Source organism: Abrus precatorius, unplaced genomic scaffold (genome assembly GCF_003935025.1).
Source record: "Abrus precatorius isolate BTA unplaced genomic scaffold, Abrus_2018 Scaffold8, whole genome shotgun sequence".
NCBI classification, from domain to species: domain Eukaryota; kingdom Viridiplantae; phylum Streptophyta; class Magnoliopsida; order Fabales; family Fabaceae; genus Abrus; species Abrus precatorius.
The window spans coordinates 39,727,356-39,747,158 of record NW_020874428.1 but is presented as its reverse complement, the minus strand read 5'-3'; the positions used below and the strand labels follow the sequence as shown (position 1 = coordinate 39,747,158).

Genomic DNA, 19,803 nt, shown 5'->3' with positions numbered 1-19,803 from the left:
TATTTCATAGAAAGTTTAAAAGTCATTAAAAGTCACATGTCATTAAAAGAAAGCATAGGTGATTTTATTAGAATGACAGCAAGTAAAATAATTATTTCATTAAAAAAATATAATTTATATTATAATAATAATAATAAATTACATTATTTTCAAGCATTCTAAAATATTTTTTTAAATCATAAAAAAACAAATGATTTAAATTTAACAAATATGAAAATTAACTATGATTTGATATTTTTATAACGAAGAAACAAACATTTAATATCTAAAGTAAATTACGGTTAATACTACTCTCTCTTTTATTTTTAAATAATATAAATCCTTTAATTAAAATGCATCATAATTTTTTATTTGAATTTTTTATTAAAATATTATTAGAAAAATTACAGTATAATTTTTATTAAAAAGCACTTTTTATAATTAAATTTTTATTTGTATATCCTAATTTTCTAACTATTTCACATTTCATTTTTTTACATGTATTAAAATTATAAGTCATTTATATTTTACATTTTTATTATTTGATTTTAAGAAGTTTTATAATAATAATACAAAGTGTTTGAGTCTCTAATGAAATGGTCCCTTGATATCTTTGGGACATGTATTCATTCATTTCTTACTCTCTGTTTGTCCCCTCTTCCAATCATACTGGAAACCACCGTTCCAATCGAACTTCCCATACCCATTATTGGTTGGACCCGAATCTCTATATCTGCCATTCTCCATTCCACATAAAGCCTTTATAATCACTCCACACTCCAAAGTCCTCTCTATAACTTACCCATAACATGGAGTCCAATCATGCCCACCCACACACCCCCTTGTTGACCCTTCACTCAACACCATCCAAGGGGATCATTGGGATTTTCTGTTCCATTGTTTTTCTAATGTCATTGGTTGCATTCACCATGAACCACGCCCACAAATCCTTTCAAGAATTGCCAAGAGGGGTTCCTCAAGGGGTCTCAGCCAACTCCAACCCTTCTCTTTCCCATAAAGTTTCATATAATTGGACCAACGCCATGTTCTCTTGGCAAAGAACAGCTTTCCATTTTCAACCAGAAAAAAATTGGATGAATGGTAAGTCTATCTTCTTCCTTTTTAATCATTATTCATGGAATGGTAGGTGAGATATTGCTCCATCTTTAACTTTCCAAATGCCACTTTATTCCAAGTTTGTTTTATCTTCATTTGGGTTTGTCACAATGTTGTTAATTAAGATGCTAATCAACAATGTCGCATTGACCCACTTCTGTTCCTGTTTTGTGGGATGTTTGGTGGAATTGGCTTCAGATCCTGACGGTAAGTTTATATTTTAATTTGTATCTTCTTTTTCTGTTGAGTTTCCCTTACTCATTTGCTTAACTCAATAATTTAGGTACATTACTATCAACCATTATTAATTTTAAAAATATAGCTCATTTAAAGTGAATATAAACACTAATTTTGCAGCAGTGAAAATTTTAATATAGAAATGTTGCAGGTCCACTTCTCATATCCAGTTATCCTCCCACAGAAAATATATTCAAATTAGTTTCATCATAATAGTAACATTTAATTATAAAAACACAAAATAAATAAAATTATACCATGCATAGCAAGGGCAGGCAGACACTTACCTTAAGATTTTGTTCACCTACTTATTAATGGAATGGTATTAATAATAATAACATGCTTTTTATAATATATCTTTTATTATTAGTTAAAATTTATTAAAAATTATAAAAAAATATTTTTTATTTTTAAATTAATATTTTTCTTTCATATTTTTTTAATTTCTAATAAATTTAAGCTAACGTTGAAGAATATGTTATTAACATTCTTCTCGTTTCTTATTATTCACATGTATGGTAATATACTATTTAATAAAAGAATATTAGCAATATATTATTTAAAATATTTTTAAATTTATTTTTAAATTTATTAAAAATATAAAAATCATAAAATATCTTATTTTTTTTACTTCTAAATTAATATTTTTCTTTCATATTTTTATAATTTTTAATGAATTTTAATAAATAGTTAAGAAGATATTAGAAAATAATAACAAAATGCCATGCATGGAGTGAACAATCATGAATAATTATGAGCATCCAATAAAAAAATTCATCATTCTCTAATAATTGTAAACAACCCTAAGCCATATTATCACTAAGAGAAATCAATAAATCTTAATTTAATTCAGTTTCAGAAACTTGGAAAGCTTTCTTTTTCTTCTTTTTTTTCCCCCTTCAACTAAAGAAAAAAAAATGTTGTAGAACCACACACAATCAAAGAGTCTTTTGAAAAAAAATTAAATTGAAAAATTAAAAGACATGTATTCATGCATATTTGAGAAATAGAAACACAAAGGTAAACACATGATCTCAACCTTGACCTTGTTTATGTTGACCACCATCTAAATATTCATGATAACCATATTTAAACTTAATCCAGCATTGCATTCATCAACCAAAAGTGAAACTATGACTTCACAGTGTTTAATTATTTAAGATGTTGAAGTGGGAGGTGAGGAATATGATTTGGCAACTTGAGATTGACAGCAATTGGGATTGAGATATTGTGATGACACATTTTTTCTTCTACAAAATCTTTAACTACATTTTATCATTACTCCCTAATGGTGAGTTATGTCAACCACTAAATTATAGACAAAAGATATTTTTAGAGATTATTAAGGCATTTTAAATTTTCACCTTAACATTCCTAGGAATCAATTTGGGCATTGTTCCTTTTTCATGACATCTCTTTTGACACATGATCAATTTTACATATCATTAACGAAATATTTCAGTATTCTATAATTGTTTCTTAATAAATTGATAGACAAAGAGAAACTCAAGAAACTATCAAAGGTATTTTAAATTTTAAAAAATTAAAATGTCTGAGTTTACCAATCTCAAAAACTAATTTGAAAGTGTAAGATAATAAGTTTAAGAATTCTAATTTGAAGAGTAGAAGATAAAAATTAAAATAATTTTAGTAATGTTAAATGAAATTGTCTAAGTTACTTTATGAAATAAATAAACTCAACTTAAGTGTACTACTAAAACTAAAACATTGTATTAAAATTTATATGAACTTTTTATTTATTTTTTTATAAACAAAATGTCAAAGTAGTACATGCTTAATTCTTTTGAAGTAAAGTCTCATCTTTAAATCTTGCATATAAAAACATTCAAAAGTTAATACCATCATGTTATAGATTTTTTCTCCTCAAGTAGAATAATACCTTAGTCTGCACCAAGTATTCCATAAAATTAGAATTTAAAATTATTCTTTTATTTCTTAAAGAACTTATAAACTTCATAATTATAAATTCAAGTTGTAATTCTATATTTAATTCCGTTGGCCAAAAGGCACTGAGTGAAAATTATGTATTAATTTAATTAATAAAAAGTGAACCCAGATGGTTTAGTATAATCAATATGATGTTTCCGTGATAATCAGAATAATGTTTTTAATGTACTTAAACTCGTGGAGTATTATATATGTTCCATCATGTTTACCTAATTTAATATATTGCTCAATACATTGATAAATGAAAAAACATGGGATAAGTTTATAATTTTGTGTTTGTTAGTGACTTTTAATACGTGTTTAGATTACTATTTATACACTTGAGTTTAATTTTGTAAAACTAATTATACTGAAAATAAATTTAAAGTGATGTAATTTATATTTAATTTTTTGAAAATTTATAATAATTCAGTATAAATTTTTTAATTATAAAATTATTTCTAATGTGAGTTTGGAGGAATTTTTTTTTTAAAAACAACTCTAAATCTTGGTACGATAAAATAAATGTAAAATCAAAATATAATTTTAAGTATGTTTGAAAAATAATATAATATAAAATTACGTTTTAACATAAAAATTATAATTATAATATTAAAATAAATATAAAAGAAAACTAAATATTAATGCATGTACTTTTCTTACAAGTATAAATAAAGTTGGTAAAATAAACTGGCCTAATATACTGGACCAAAAAAATCTGTTAAATGAATGAGTTTGAAATTTAAAAAATGCTCGTGAGATAATTATTTCGATTTAATCTAAATAAGTTTAGTACTCAGTAGGATTTTAATCAAGTTGACTTATACAGACTCAGATAGCCTACGTATATATAAAATGGTTTAATACAAAAAAAATTTGACAAAAAAAAAAAAGCTATTACGAAATTAACTTAAAATAGTTATTACAAACATTGATGTATTTTATGAAATGAAACATTTTTAAGTAATTGTTCTTCGTTTTATTCTTTCTTTATAATTTTAACACTATTTTAATTGTTTTAATAAAATACTAAAATAGCCAGTCACTAAGAATGTTGTATGAAATGTGGTACTTGCTTCTCGTACAACACTCTAAGATTCTTGATGTTTGGTTTACATAAAACATGTGATTAGGAAGATGAAAGGGAAGAAAATTGACATTAAAGTGTGATTGCAGGTCCATTGTTTCACATGGGATGGTACCATCTATTTTATCAATACAATCCTGATTCAGCTGTGTGGGGCAACATTACATGGGGTCATGCTGTATCAACGGACATGATTCACTGGCTCTACCTCCCCATTGCCATGCTACCTGACAACTCCTTTGATATCAATGGTGTATGGACTGGCTCCGCTACGATTCTGCCAAGTGGCAAAATCATAATGCTTTACACAGGCGACACCGATAACTATGTGCAAGTCCAAAACCTTGCCTACCCCGCCAACCTATCTGATCCCCTTCTACTTGATTGGGTCAAGTATGCGGGTAACCCGGTCTTGGTGCCCCCACCCGGCATCGCCCCCAAGGATTTTCGTGACCCGACAACGGCTTGGATTGGGCCCGATGGAAAATGGAGGGTCGCCCTTGGGTCAAAGAAAAGAAATATGGGCCTTTCATTAGTTTACACAACCACGGATTTCATCAATTTTGAGCCCAATGATCACTACTTGCATGCGGTTCCGGGTACGGGTATGTGGGAATGTGTGGACTTTTACCCGGTTTTGGTAAACGGGTCTAAGGGTTTGGACACCTCGGTTAATGGTCCACATGTTAAGCATGTGTTGAAGGCTAGTATGGATGACACAAGAGTGGATCATTATGCACTAGGCACCTATTTTGTTGAAAATGATACATGGGTGCCCGATAACCCACATCAAGATGTGGGTATTGGGTTGCTTTTGGATTATGGAAGATATTATGCTTCTAAGACTTTTTATGATCAACAAAAAGATAGACGGATTCTGTGGGGTTGGATTAATGAAACTGATACCCAATATGATGACTTGAGAAAGGGTTGGGCATCTCTTCAGGTTTGTCGTTTTGTTTTTTACACATGCACAATCATTTTCTAGTACAACTTTTTATCCTAAGGAGGAGCTGTAGTTTTTTTTTTCATAGGTACAAGGCCAATTTAATAATCTTACAAATGATCAATTTAATTTAACCTTTTAAACATATTTTATGAACAATGTTTGAAGGTAGCTCTTTGTTTGACACATAGCTCACTTTGGTTAAACTTCTACTTAAAAGAGGTAAGATGAATACATTTTTTCTTTTAAGTTGAAATTTTAATTTATGTATTTAAGTTTTAAATATGTTAAATGAGATTACTTCTTTAAAGTAAAAGAGCAGAAGATGATTTTAACATAAAGAAGGAATTTGATCCATTTTACTTCTCTATTTTTTTCCTTCTATAAATACTTATTAAAAACCTTATCTAATCCGAGAGATAATGATATAAATAACCGACTTTGAATTCTTTTTTTCCCACATTTTGGTGAATAATTTGACATCACATTCATTTGGCAAGTCTGAAATTCATATGGCAAAAGATGTCTAGAAAGAAAGAAGGTTTTGCAGTCTTTACATGTGTGAGTTTATTAACTCACAAGTTTATGTGAATTTAAAATCTGCCCACATTTTTTGTTCTATCAGACAATTCCGAGAACAGTGTTGTTTGACAACAAGACTGGGACTAATTTGCTTCAGTGGCCAGTAGAAGAAGTAGAAAGCTTAAGACTAAGCAGTGCTGAATTTGAAGGAGTGGTGGTTAAGCCTGGCTCTGTTGTGCCACTGAACATAAGCCTCGCAACACAGGTTTGTTTATAGAATATATAAATTTCTCATATATAGATTAATACATCAATTTAGCCGCAGGAATTTTGAGTATCCAATAATTTAGTGCTTTACAAAAATGTTATTTTAGTCTCCAAAATAACCTAACAGTCATTTCAATCTCTGAATTATACATCGACAACTGTTGTTTTGGTCCTCGAAATTATAACAATAAAGACTAAAATGACTTAAATTTGATCATTTTAGAGATAAAATGATATTTTAATAGTTTCAGGACTAAATTAACTAATAATTATAATTTAATGGACTAATCAACAAACCCTTCATTTTCCAAAAAAAATTTACAGTTGGACATAATTGCTGAGTTTGAGATTGAATCATTAGCATCCAAAGGGCTTGGGAAGGACAACGTAGGTTGTGGAAGTGGTGTCACAGAAAGAAGTGTTTTTGGACCATTTGGCCTTTTGGCTATTGCAGATGACACACTTTCTGAATTAACACCAATTTATTTCCGGCTATCTAATATTAGCCTTGGTAGTTCAACCACATTCTTTTGTGTTGATGAAACAAGGTAGGAATTTCAATTTGCTATTTCAGATTTTTCTCCTAAAAAAAATTGTGGTAATTAGTAATAAGGTGTTGCAGATCATCCAAGGCTCCTGATGTAGCAAAGCCAATTTATGGAAGCAAAGTTCCAGTCTTCAGTGACGAAAAATTATCAATGAGGGTGTTGGTAAGTGTGAATAAGATAGTTCATACTTGTACTTCGTTTTAGTTATGTAATTTTAGAAAGTGTTTGTTGTCATATTTATGTATTTAAGTGATTAATTTTTTTCCAAAATATTCAGACTATTACTATGATCACAAGAGAGAAAAAACATTTAAGACAAAAATTACTTAAATGTAAGAGTAACAATAGATACACTCAAGCTAGCTTTTGTGACAATGAACTTAATTTTCAATGTGATTAGGTGGACCATTCAATAATTGAGAGCTTTGCTCAAGGAGGGAGAACTGTGATCACAGCAAGAGTTTATCCAACAGAAGCAATATATGGAGCTGCAAGATTATTTCTATTCAACAATGCAACTAATATAAACATTAAGGCCTCCCTAAAGATTTGGCTATTGAACTCTGCTTTTATACGCCCCTTTCCCTTTGATCAGAGCCTCTTAGAAGTTTAGAATGTACTTTTGCATCCTATTGTGATATTCCTGTTACCATAGAGCAAGAAGCATACACGAAGTTAATAAATTTTGGTTGAACCAACTTTAAATTTGGGATTTGCTAGAGCAATCTTTCCCCTTCAAATAGTGAATTTTCAACTGTTGGAGATGGAGTAGATTCCTAGTTTCACCCATTAGTTTTTCTTATTTTAACTATTAAAAAATGACACTGCAGGTGATGTCTATCAACTTTTATCTTTTCTACACATGTGTATCCAAAAGAAACACTGCACTTAAGAAAGGAAAAAAAATTTGATTTCTTCTTGTGTTAAAGAATTATTTTTATTTTATGCAATTATGTATTATTGAAAAATACTAGCTACACACTTAATATACTTTTATTATTAAATGAAATGTTTGAGAATTATCAAGCTAGGTCTTTTTCTTAATGAACCACACTCATAATTTTGTAATTTTTAATAAATTTTAACTAATTAATAATAAAAAGTAAGTTGAAAAAATGTATTATAAAAATTGTTGGTAACACTCTTCTATTTTATTTATTGTAGTAATTTTTTTTTCTAAAATAAATCATCACGGTAAAGAATTTAATTAGCATTGCACACTAATACTGATAAAAAGGAGTGATAGTAAAATGTGACAATTTTTTTTTAAAAGAATGAAATCTTAATTATTCATTAAAGATAAGAATGCCTTCAAATATTATGTATTATATATATGTAATAATAATTGTTAAGTTTTTTTTGGTGAGAATGGTATAAATTTAAAGCAATTCTTACACTATTCAACAATTTTATTATATAATTATTTTACAAATTCTACTAGTATATTGAAAGTTTCTATCAACATAGGTTATGTTTGTAAAATTATATAATTATAAAAAATTATTTAGTATTTCATTAATATACATTAAGATTATGATATTAATATTATATATTCTTTGGAAATACGTAAAATATAATTTGATTATACTTTTACAACTATAACATGACATGTACAACCTAAATGGCCTTAGACTTAACAGGAGGTTGAATTAATTTTGAAACACTTTTTCTAAATATTAAAATTTTTGATAAACAAATTTTAAATATTTGATAGATAATGTGTGATGGCATTATTCTATAATTAGTAATTTTGGTGGGTTTAATATTGTCGGTTAAATGTGGTGAGCTGACCGCACACTTTTTATGTAACAGAAAGTTAGTATTATATATAAGTAGCTTGTTTTTTGGGTTCTTGTTAATATTTCAAATCATAGCATATATGGTATGTAAAAACAACTTTTAGAAAAAAAAAGGAATATTCACTAATTATCTCTCTTAATTTTTTAGTGTTTTCTTTCTCTGTGATCATCAGAAGGTTACTTTATTTTGATTTTCCCTGTTCACTGAGTTGGGTACAACAAAATTAATTAAAGTTCCTTGCATCCAAATATTCCTGTCATAATTGGTATTAGATTTCGATCCTTGATACGTTTCCATGGCTGACGCAACGAGATCCCAATCAAGCATCAAGAGGTGGAACGCGCTTTGACTCGAAAGATTAATGACTCCAATGCTGCAATGCAAGACAAGATAGATCAGCATAATGCTTGTTTAGCTGAAATCAAAACTTTGCTCACTGCTACACACACTAGTTTATCCACTGGTGACCACTCCAAGAGCCACCAGGAGGCGCATCGTTTTGAGCAATCAACCAATCAACAAACGTCTTTTGTGCCACACTATGACCAGACTAATTCATATCACCAAAACTTATATGCTACACGTATTTCTAAGATTGAGTTTCCTTGATTTGACAGTACTAGACTCAAGGAATGGTTATACAAATGTGAGCAATTCTTCTCTCTTGATAACACCCCCGGAGTCCAAGGTTCGACTAGCTTCTCTGAGTACATTTTAGATATTACATTGCAATTTGGTGCTATTTATGAAGATCTGTTGTCTACTCTAATTTAGGTCAAACAAGTGGGACGAGTGCATGATTATATTGAAGCATTCGAATTAGCTTTAACCCAAATAACCTTACCCCCAGAACATTCTTTGAGCATTTTCTTGGTTGGCTTAGAACATAAAACACAGATGCATGTTAGAATGTTTAACCCCACCACGGTTGCTTAAGTGGCAAATCTAGCTAGACTCCACGAAGCATCCCAACCCATCTCCAAACACTACCCTAACCCACCTTCCTTCTCCACGCACTCATTAGGAACTAAAACCAGTCCAACCACATCTCAACCACCTATATTACCAACCCTATCACAACCTTACGATAAAACTCATCCTAAACAAACCACCTCATTCCTACAATATTGCTGAAATAGCTGATCAGAGAGCTAAAGGTTTATGCATGTTCTGTGATGAACTCTTTGTTCCTGGCCATCAACTCAAACATAGGAGAGCTCAGTTGTTTGTAATGAAGCTTGATGATGTTAGGAAACTACACTAATTTTTTCCATGTTTAGATTAGTGGAAACAATAAATGAGGAGTAATAGCACACACAAATTGATAACGGAGTTCGGCTAATTATGCCTACGTCTCTGGGCTGCTGCAGACCTTTTATAGAAAGGAGAAATATACACTGTGTTTATATACACTCACACTCTCTCACAAACCCACAACCCAATTATAACCAAGAGTTTCTCTCTCATAAATTTTTCTCACACTAGAAAATTTCTCTAACTCTCAAATGCACTCACTGCGTTGGAATGAATTTTCCTTTAGCTCCAATGAGTATTTATAGAAGCTGGATTCATGTGTGTATGCATAACAACAATTATCAACAAAGGCTGCCCATGATTTTCTCTTCACCAAAAACAATATTCCAAATTCAAAGTTATTATACTTTGGGTGGCTGGCATTAAATTTAGACGGTGGAATAGTGTGGCTAGGAATATAGGCCGGTGGATCTAACAATCTCTCACTTGAAGACTAACTTCAGTTAGTCTTCACACCTCGATCATGCAGCAGCTTTCTCTGGTTTGTCATTCTAGCAGGCCAACTGAAGTTGAGCACAACTTCAGTTTGTCAATAGTCACCACCTTTGTCAACATGTCTGTTGGGTTGTTACTTCCTTGAATCTTTCTCAGCGTTAGTACCTCATCCTAAAGCAAAGATCTGATGAAGTGATAACGGAGGTCAATGTGCTTCGTTCTGGAGTGAAATGAGGAATTCTTTCCCAGATGTATTGCACTCTGACTATCACTGTACAAAGCACTCTTCTCTTGGATGAATCCCAACTCTGTTAACAATCCTTGAAGCCATATTAATTCTTTGCTAGCTTCTGTTACTGCGACATACTCAGCCTCTGTAGTGGATAGAGCAACAATTTTTTGTATTTGCGATATCCAACTAATAGCTATAGTACCAACAGTAAATATGTAACCAGTGGTGCTTCTTCGGTGATCAACTTCACCTGCAAAATCTGCATCTACGTAGCCTTGTACCTTTAACTCACATTTACTAAAGCACAAACATTTTTCTTGAGTGCCTCGTAGATACTTTAAAATCCATTTCACAGCTTCCCAATGAGCTTTTCCTGGATTTGACATGAACCGGCTTACAACTCCCACTGCATGGCCAATGTCTGGCCTTGTACAGACTATTGCGTATATCAAACTTCCAATGGCTAAAGCATAAGGGATTTTAGCCATTAATTCTTTTTCTTCATCCGTCTCAGGGGACTGATCCTTTGATAGGCAAAAATGACTAGCCAAAGGTGTACTAACCGGTTTGGCATTGCTCGTGTTGAATCTTTGCAAAACACGGTTGATGTACTCCGCTTGAGATAACTGCAAAGTTTCCTTTTGCTTATCTCTCGTGATTTGCATTCCAAGGATCTTCTTTGCTGGACCCAAGTCTTTCATGTCAAACTCTTTTGACAATTGCATCTTCAAGTTTCTGATCTCAGCCATGTCTGGACCTACTACTAACATATCATCAACATAAAGTAGCAAAATGATATAACAAGAGTTATACCTCTTGAAGAAACAACAGTGGTCAGCATTGCACTTCTTGAAACCTTCCCTGTGCATGAAGCTTTCAAACTTCATATACCACTGTCTTGGCGCTTGTTTTAGGCCATACAAACTCTTCTTTAATCTGCACACCATATGCTCATTTCCTTTCTCTAAGAAACCTTCAGGTTAGTGCATGTAGATCTCCTCATCTAGATTTCTGTGAAGAAATGCAGTCTTCACATCCAACTGCTCCAAGTATAGCTCTTTGCTGGCAACAATACTTAACACAGATCTGATAGTATTGAGCTTCACAACTGGTGCAAAAATCTCTGTGTAGTCAACTCCTTCCTTTTGCTGGAATCCTTTTACAACTAGTCGAGCTTTATACCTCTTAGAGCCATCATGCTCCTCATTCACTCGATACACCCATTTGTTGTGAAGTGCCTTCTTTTTCATAGGTAACTCTGCTAGTTCCCATGTTTGATTTGAGATCAAAGACTTTATCTCGTCTTTCATGGCAAGCTCCCACTTGCTTGCATCTGTAGTCTGATATGCTTCTGCATAATCTTCAGGCTCTCCTCCATCTGTCAACAACATGTAGTTCATGTATTTCCTGTTAGGCACAGGAATTCGAGAGGACCTCCTTAATTCAGGGGTTGGAGTATGATGCTCTGTTCTGTCACACTGTTGCCCGCTGCCTCTTTCAGTTGTTTCCTCTTGAGGACTCTCAACTGTAGGACTTTCTAGGACATCGTCCACCTCTGCATAAACTGGCCTACTCGGTTCTGAGTTGCTGGCGCTTGTATTTTGCTTGTTCTTGTATATCACTTTTTCGTTGAAGATCACATCTTTACTGCGGATCATCTTTTTGTTTTCATCATCCCAAAGGCGGTAGTCGAACTCATCTTCACCATAATCGATGAAAGTACACTTCTTTGATTTGGGATCAAGTTTGTTTATGTTTTGATCACTAATATACACATATGCTACACAACCAAACACTCTGAGATGTGAGAGTTTTACCTCTTTTCCACTCCATACCTCTTCTAGTATTCTATTCTCCAATGGTATCGATGGGCCTCGGTTGATCAGGTAAGTTGTTGTGTTCACTGCTTCTGCGCAGAATTGCTTTGGTAGGCCTGATTGCACATGCATACTTCTGGCTCTCTCTGTCAACGTTCGGTTCAAACGCTCAGCTACACCGTTGTGTTGAGGTGTACCTGGTACAATTCTCTCCATTCTGATCACGTGCTCATAACAGAACTTCTTGAATCTGGTGTCTACATATTCACCACCATTGTCGGTTCTGAGTTTTTTGACCTTCAACCCTGTGTCATTTTCCACCATGACCTTCCACATTTTGAAAGCCTCAAATACTTCAGACTTTTGTTTTATAAAGTATACTCATACCTTTCTAGAGTGGTCGTCAATAAAAATCACAAAGTATCAATTTTCACTAATGGATAGGACAGTTGTTGGACCCCAAACATCAAAATGAACAAGTTCAAGTCTTTCCTTCTTTGGGGTTCTTCCACTTGTCTGAAAGCTGGCTCTCTTTTGCTTTCCAAATATGCAGTCTTCACACATGTCAATTTTTACTAACTGAAGACTTGGAAGTTTCCCCTTTGAATGCATGAACTTCATCCCTTTCTCACTCATATGACCAAGTCTTTGGTGCCATAGATTGGGATTTTCATTTGATGCAACTGCAATAAAATGACATGCTCTTTTGTAAAGAGTACCACTTTTTTTGCCACGAGCTATCGTCATTGCACCCTTTGAGATTTTCCACTGACCTCCATGGAAGGTTGTTGTGTAGCCTTCATCGGCCAACTGGCCTACTGAGATTAAGTTCTTCGTCAGGTCAAGAACATGTCTGACATTCTTCAGTTCCCATATAGACCCGTTCAACTTGATCTTTACTACACCTTTTCCCACAATCTCACAAGATTGTTCATTACCAAGGTAGACTTTACCGAGGTTTCCAGTGACATAATTCTCGAAGGTTTCTCTCTGCGAAGTTGCGTGAAAGGATGCTCCAGAGTCTAACATCCAAGACTCTTCCTTGTTCTCCAAAGAACATATCAGTACATCTCCTTCTGAGGTTGAAGCAACATTTGCATCTTCTTTCGCCTCCTGATTCTTCGGTGCACTCCTGCACTGGTTTTTGTAGTGTCCCGTCTTCCCGCAATTCCAACACTCAATAGTCTTTGAGTTGTTGAAGCTATGATGATTTCTAGATTTGGAACGCCTCACCTTTGATTTACTGCGCCCTCTTCCTCTGGTTGAACTTCTGCCTCTTGACTCTGTATGCAATACTGAAGAGGTTGATGATTCACCTGACTCTCTACACCGGATCTCTTCACTGAGAACTAAATCATGAACATCATCAAATTTTAACTTATTGCTTCCTGACGAGCTACTCACAGCTGTGACAGTAGCATTCCAACTCTCAGGCAAGGAAGATAAGAGAATTAAAGCTCGTACTTCATCATCGAAATCGATTCCAACTGAACTCAATTGGGTTGTGACAGTGTTGAGTTCGTTTAGATGTTGTGCCGTTGAGGCGCATTCTGCCATCCGTAAGTTGAACAACTGCCTCATCAAATGAACTTTGTTTAAGGCCGATGGCTTTTCGTACATGCTTTCAAGAGCCTTCATAAGATCTGTTGTAGTCTTTTCTTTTGCTATATTGAAAGCAACATTACGGGATAATGTTAATCGGATGACTCCAAGAGCTTTTCTGTCCAAAAGTTTCCAGTCTTCTTCCTTTATAGACTTTGGTTTCTTGCCTGTGAAAGGTTCATGCATGCCTTTCTGATACAAATAGTCATTTATTTGCGTCTTCCAAAAGTCGAAGTCTGCACCATCAAACTTCTCGATTTTTACCTTTCCTTCGTCTGCCGCCATAGCACCCACTTGATTCTGACTTCTTGGATCGCTTCTGATAACTTCTGCAAACCACCGTGGACAAATTGGTAACGTCTGCCAATTTTTACTATTCACAAAAAATATTATTCACGTGAACAGTACTCTTGCCAAAGTTTAGCAGAAAGTACCAACTAGCTCTGATATCAGTTGTTAGGAAACTACACAAATTTTTCCCATGTTTAGATTAGTGGAAACAATAAATGAAGAGTAATAGCACACACAAATTGATAACGGAGTTCAGCCAATTATGCCTACGTCTCTGGGCTGCTGCAGACCTTCTATAGAAAGGAGAAATATACATTGTGTTTACATACACTCACACTCTCTCACAAACCCACAACCCAATTACAACCAAGAGTTTCTCTCTCATAAGTTTTTCTCACACTAGAAAATTTCTCTAACTCTCAAATGCACTCACTGCGTTGGAATGAATTTTTCTTCAGCTCCAATGAGTATTTATAGAAGCTGGATTCATGTGTGTATGCATAGCAACAATTATCAACAAAGGCTGCCCATGATTTTCTCTTCACCAAAAACAATATTCTAAATTCAAAGTTACTATACTTTGGGTGACTGGCATTAAATTTAGAGGATGGAATAGTGTGGCTAGGAATATAGGCCGGTGGATCTAACAGATGATGATGATGATGCTGACGATGTTGACGAAGAGATTGTAGTTGACAAAGACCCTGAGACGGTGGCTGTTCAAGCATCCATTGATACCCCTCAATTGTCCATGAATGTTTTATTTGGGGCCTCGACCTATCAAACCATGCGGATCATGGGATTATAAAATCGGAAACCACTTCATATTCTCATCGATAGTGGAAGCACTTATAATTTCTTAAATTTGGAGTTGGCAAAAAAAAATGGAGTGTAAAGTAGAGCCTATCACTTCTTTGTCTGTGATAGTAGCCAACGGGACAAGGATTGATGCTCAATTTGTGTGCAAGGATTTTCAATGGCTCCTTCAACAGACCTCATTTAAATATGATGTTATGGTCCTACCATTAGGGTGTTGTGATTTGGTGTTAGGCATCCAATGACTTTCTACTTTGGGAACCATTTTATGGGATTTTAATAAGTTGCAAGTAGAATTTTCTGTTGGGGAAAAAGATTTGTATTAAGAGGTACCACTTCTTTCGTTGTTAAGTTCATTAATAACAAGACATTTAGTAAGGCTGTGCAGCAAAATGCTCAATTATGTTTTTTGCATCCTGGTTTTGCAGAGGATTTTTGCGGATTCCAACTTGTCTTAATTTTTTCATAGAGAGTACCCCACTATTACTGAATCAAGTTGTTTCTATTCTTGAGGAGTTTTAGGACATCTTTTTAGAGCCCACCCAACTGCCTCCGCCTTAGGGCATTTTTAATCATCGGATACCCTTGAAGGAAGGGTCTATTCCAATCAACCAACGACTTTATAGATATTTCGTAGTCCAGAAGACTAAAATTGACAAATTGGTGAAGGAAATGTTGGATCAAGGCATCTTTCGCTATAGTAATAACCCTTATGCCTCACTTGTTATTCTTGTACGCAAAAAAGATGGGTCTTGAAGACTGTGTTGATTATAGAAAATTGAATGCACAAACAATGAAGGATAGATTTCCTATACCATTAATTGAGGATTTAATGGATGAATTGAGTGGTTCAACCATCTATTCCAAACTTGATTTGAGATCCGATTATCACCAAGTTCGATCAGTGAAAGAAGAAGAGTTTAAAACCACATTCAAGACACATTCTGGATATTTTGAGTATCTTGTGATGCCATTTGGACTCACAAATGCTCCAACATCTTTCTAATCCCTCATGAATGTTATTTTTCAAGAGTTTTTACGTAAGTTTGTGATTATTTTCTTTGATATTTTGGTCTACAATCTTACATTGGAAGCCCATATCACTCACCTCAGAGCAGTATTTCTTATCCTTCGAAAACATCAACTATTCCTCAAAAAGAGCGAGTGTTCTTTTGCAGCAAACAGAGTTGAATATTTGAGTCACTTTATATCTAAATGCGGTGTCTTCACTGGACCCCCCAGCAAGTTATTGCACATTGGCCTCAACCTTCCAATTTGAAGCAATTACGAGGATTTCTTGGTTTAGCAGGGTATTATAGATGTTTTGTGAAAGACTTTGGCAAGATTGTTCGCCCCTTAACTGACATGTTAAAAGAGAATAACTCTGTCTACAGTATCCTTTAAGGCATTTAGGATACTAGAACATGCTTTAACATCTGCTCCTGTACTCGCACTTCCTAATTTTTCTCAGCATTTTGTAGTGAAGATTGATGCTTCTGGGAATGGTATAGGGGCTGTTCTAATACAAAATAGGCATCTGTTGGCTTATATCAACAAGGCATTGGGAGCAAGACAATAAGTCTTGCCTGTATATGAGAGAGAATTATTGGCTGTTATTTATGCTGTGCAAAAGTGGGTTGCATATTTGTCCCATAATCATTTTACAATAAAGATAGATAAGAAAAGTCTTAAATATTTACTTGAACAATGACTGCACACCCCTTTCCAATAGGTTTGGGTAATCAAATTAATAGGATTTGACTTTGACATACAATATAAAGAAAAGAGTGCTAATGTCACAGTTGATGCTTTATCAAATGCTGAGTTGTTATCAATTATCTTCAATAACATGGAACTAGGATTATTTGATAAAACTAAAGACTCATGGCTGGCTAATCCTAAGCTGTAGTAGTTGATTGAAGAGCTACAACGTCAACCTAGTAAGCATCCCAAGTTTTCATGGTACATGGGTGAATTGCGTAGAAGAGGAAAACTGGTGGTAGGGGACATAATTGATCTCAAGATGCAAATTCTTCAGTGGCTACATAATTCCTGTATTGGTGGCCACTCAGGAAGGGATGCCATAGCTGCATGAGTTAAATCCTTGTTTTACTAGAAGGGTATGATAAAATATATACATCACCATGTGTGAACTAATGTAACATATTTTATGTTTACATTTAACATTTTATTTTGATTAATAAACACTTTTTATATGCTTTATTTTTATGATTTTTACCATTTTCTACTTATTTGAATAAATTGGGCCTATTACAAATAAATGCTTTAATTTCAAATTTTTGGTTATTCTGATCTCTAACTACTTTTTTGGTCATAACTTTTTCTACAGATATCATTTTTGGCTTATTCCAGTTGCATTGGATTGTACACATCTAGGGCTTAAAAATACATATATGGATAACTGGATTTTGAGTTATTTTTTATTTTTTATAATTTTTTGAAGTTAAAGAAGATTTGCTAAATATTGTTGCGGGATTGCATTTAGACTCCTATTATTTAATAATTGTATTTAGGCTTTTAGATATTATTGAGGCTTGCATTTTGGCCACTTAATTTACTCTAATCAAAATCTATAAATAGACTAATAAGGTCTTCAATGTGAGGTGATTAGACACTTTGAGCTTTTAAGACTCGGTCAAAATAAGAATTCTTGTTTTTACTTTCTCTCAAACTCTCTCGTTCTTTTCTCATTCTTGCGTGGATTAAGCATTTTGATGGATGGCTAAACCTCTCATTTAATCTGCGGAATCCAAACGCTATAATTTTAACTTGAGTTCTGCGCTAATTGCTTTGAGTTTGTTCTCTTTTTCTCTATAATCTTAGAATTGTTTATTGCCATCGTGATTGACTTTTCTGTTGTTAGATTTCAAATTAGGACTTGATTGATGCTCTAATTTGATAATTAATGCGAATTAGGTTAAATAATTATTTGATTTAATTCGTAACTCTATTCAATTACGTTATTTGATTAAATTAATAATTGAATTGGGTGATTGTTCAAACGTGAATTTAAATCTTTAGATACTGTGATAGTCAGAGTTACACGCAATTAGTATATTATGTTTTACTCACTTTAATTCTGTTCGTAATTTAATTTGATTAATTACAATTTTCAAAACCTCAAAAACCTTATTTGAATTTTTTAAAAGAAAACCTAAAATTGAATTTGACTGAGAATATGTCTCTGTGAATCGACCTATGTTTGACTCTATATTACAAAATCTTTAGAAAACTTAGTTGTTTTGATAGCGACTCGGTAATCATCTATCACGAACTTGCGATGTTTATCAAAGATGCAAACCAGACTTGGCAGCAACTCCTAGACTTTTGCAACCTTTGCTCATTCCTAATCGGATTTAGGAAGATGTTAGTATGGATTTTATAGAGGGATTACCACTTTCCTATGGCAAGGAGGTTATTTTCATAGTAGTTGATAGACTAAGCAAGAGTGCTCATTTCCTTGGATTGTCACATCCTTAAACTGCCTCTGATGTGGCTTAGGTGTATCTTGATTATATTTTCAAACTCTACGATCTTCCTAATACTATCACTAGTGACATGGATCCTATTTTTTTAAGCAAGTTCTAGAAGGAGTTATTCCACCTTCAAGGGGTGGCCTTGAACAAGTCAATTGCATATCACCCGCAATCAGATGAGCAAACTGAAGTTGTCAACAAATGTGTAGAGACTTACTTAAGATGCATGTGTTCGGATAAACCTTAGTCCTAGTCTAAGTGGCTACCTTTGGCTGAATGGTGGTATAACACCAACTTTCACTCTATTATCCAAACTACACTTATGAAGTGATTTATGGTCAATAACCTCCCATTCACCTCCCTTATCTCCCTAGTGAAGCAACCGTTCCCAGTGCTATTTTATTGATTTGGGGGTGAGAAATATGGAATGGTTTAATTAGAGCTTGTTGGGTAAATGAATTTAGAGAGGATTAAAGTTTCCAAACTTGTTGTACTTTGATATATTGTGGGCGCGGTATAAATTATGTGTTGATATGTTAATTTCTTTGAAAGTAGTTTATAATACTTCAGATTAGTGAACTCACGTGGTTTGGATCTGTAAGTAAGCCAATGGATAGATAGATTCTAATATAATATGAGTACTTGAGGATGATTGTTCTTTTAGTTTTTGGATGGATAAATGGGCAAGAAATATTATGTTGACAAACTTATATCCAAGGTTGTTTTCAACAACAACTAATAAGGAAGCGTGAGTGGTAGATAATGGATAATTTGATATGGGTCAATAGGTGGGGAATATTCCTTGAAGAAGATAATTATTTTTATGGGAAGAGGATTTACAACAACAGTTGTGAGAGACTATGAAGGGTAAGAGGTCGAGAAAAATGTAAATAACATGCTGATGTGGAAGTGTGATGATAATAAAAAATATAGTGTGTAATCCACTTATCATTACATTCATCATTTCTTCACTGCAGATAGCGGTTTAGAGTTGTGTCTAGTGTAGGCCCTACGCAAAATTTAGAAAGTTTGTGCCCCGAGGAAGGTAGTGGTATTTGTTTGGCGTTTGCTGCTTAATGCAGTTTCAGTGTGGAAGAATTTGACCAAATGTAGATTGACAATTTCTTCTAAAGCTTATGAGTTGTGTGATATCGAAGATGAGGATATACTACATCTCTTTTTGCATTGCAATATCTTCATGAGACTATGGTACATGGTGTTTGAATGGTTTGGTGTCAGAGTATGCTTATCTAAAAATTTTCAAGAGATGTTACCGAGCATGTGTGGAATCCAATATAGAAAAAAAAATGGAGGGGAGTTGTAATAGTATGATTTATGATAATATGGACA

At 33.5% G+C, this 19,803-nt stretch overlaps 1 protein-coding gene across 1 annotated transcript; it reads left to right on the top strand.

Moving 5' to 3' along the window:
* The first annotated feature begins 1,001 nt into the window (after nucleotides 1-1,001).
* On the top strand, nucleotides 1,002-7,262 carry LOC113874869 (beta-fructofuranosidase, soluble isoenzyme I-like). Its single transcript, XM_027513084.1, has 7 exons — nucleotides 1,002-1,080; nucleotides 1,294-1,302; nucleotides 4,456-5,312; nucleotides 5,938-6,099; nucleotides 6,426-6,649; nucleotides 6,724-6,811; nucleotides 7,050-7,262. The coding sequence occupies exons 1-7, from the start codon at nucleotides 1,023-1,025 to the stop codon at nucleotides 7,260-7,262; spliced, it is 1,611 nt and encodes a 536-aa protein (XP_027368885.1). The 5' UTR covers nucleotides 1,002-1,022.
* Nucleotides 7,263-19,803: the final 12,541 nt, after the last annotated feature.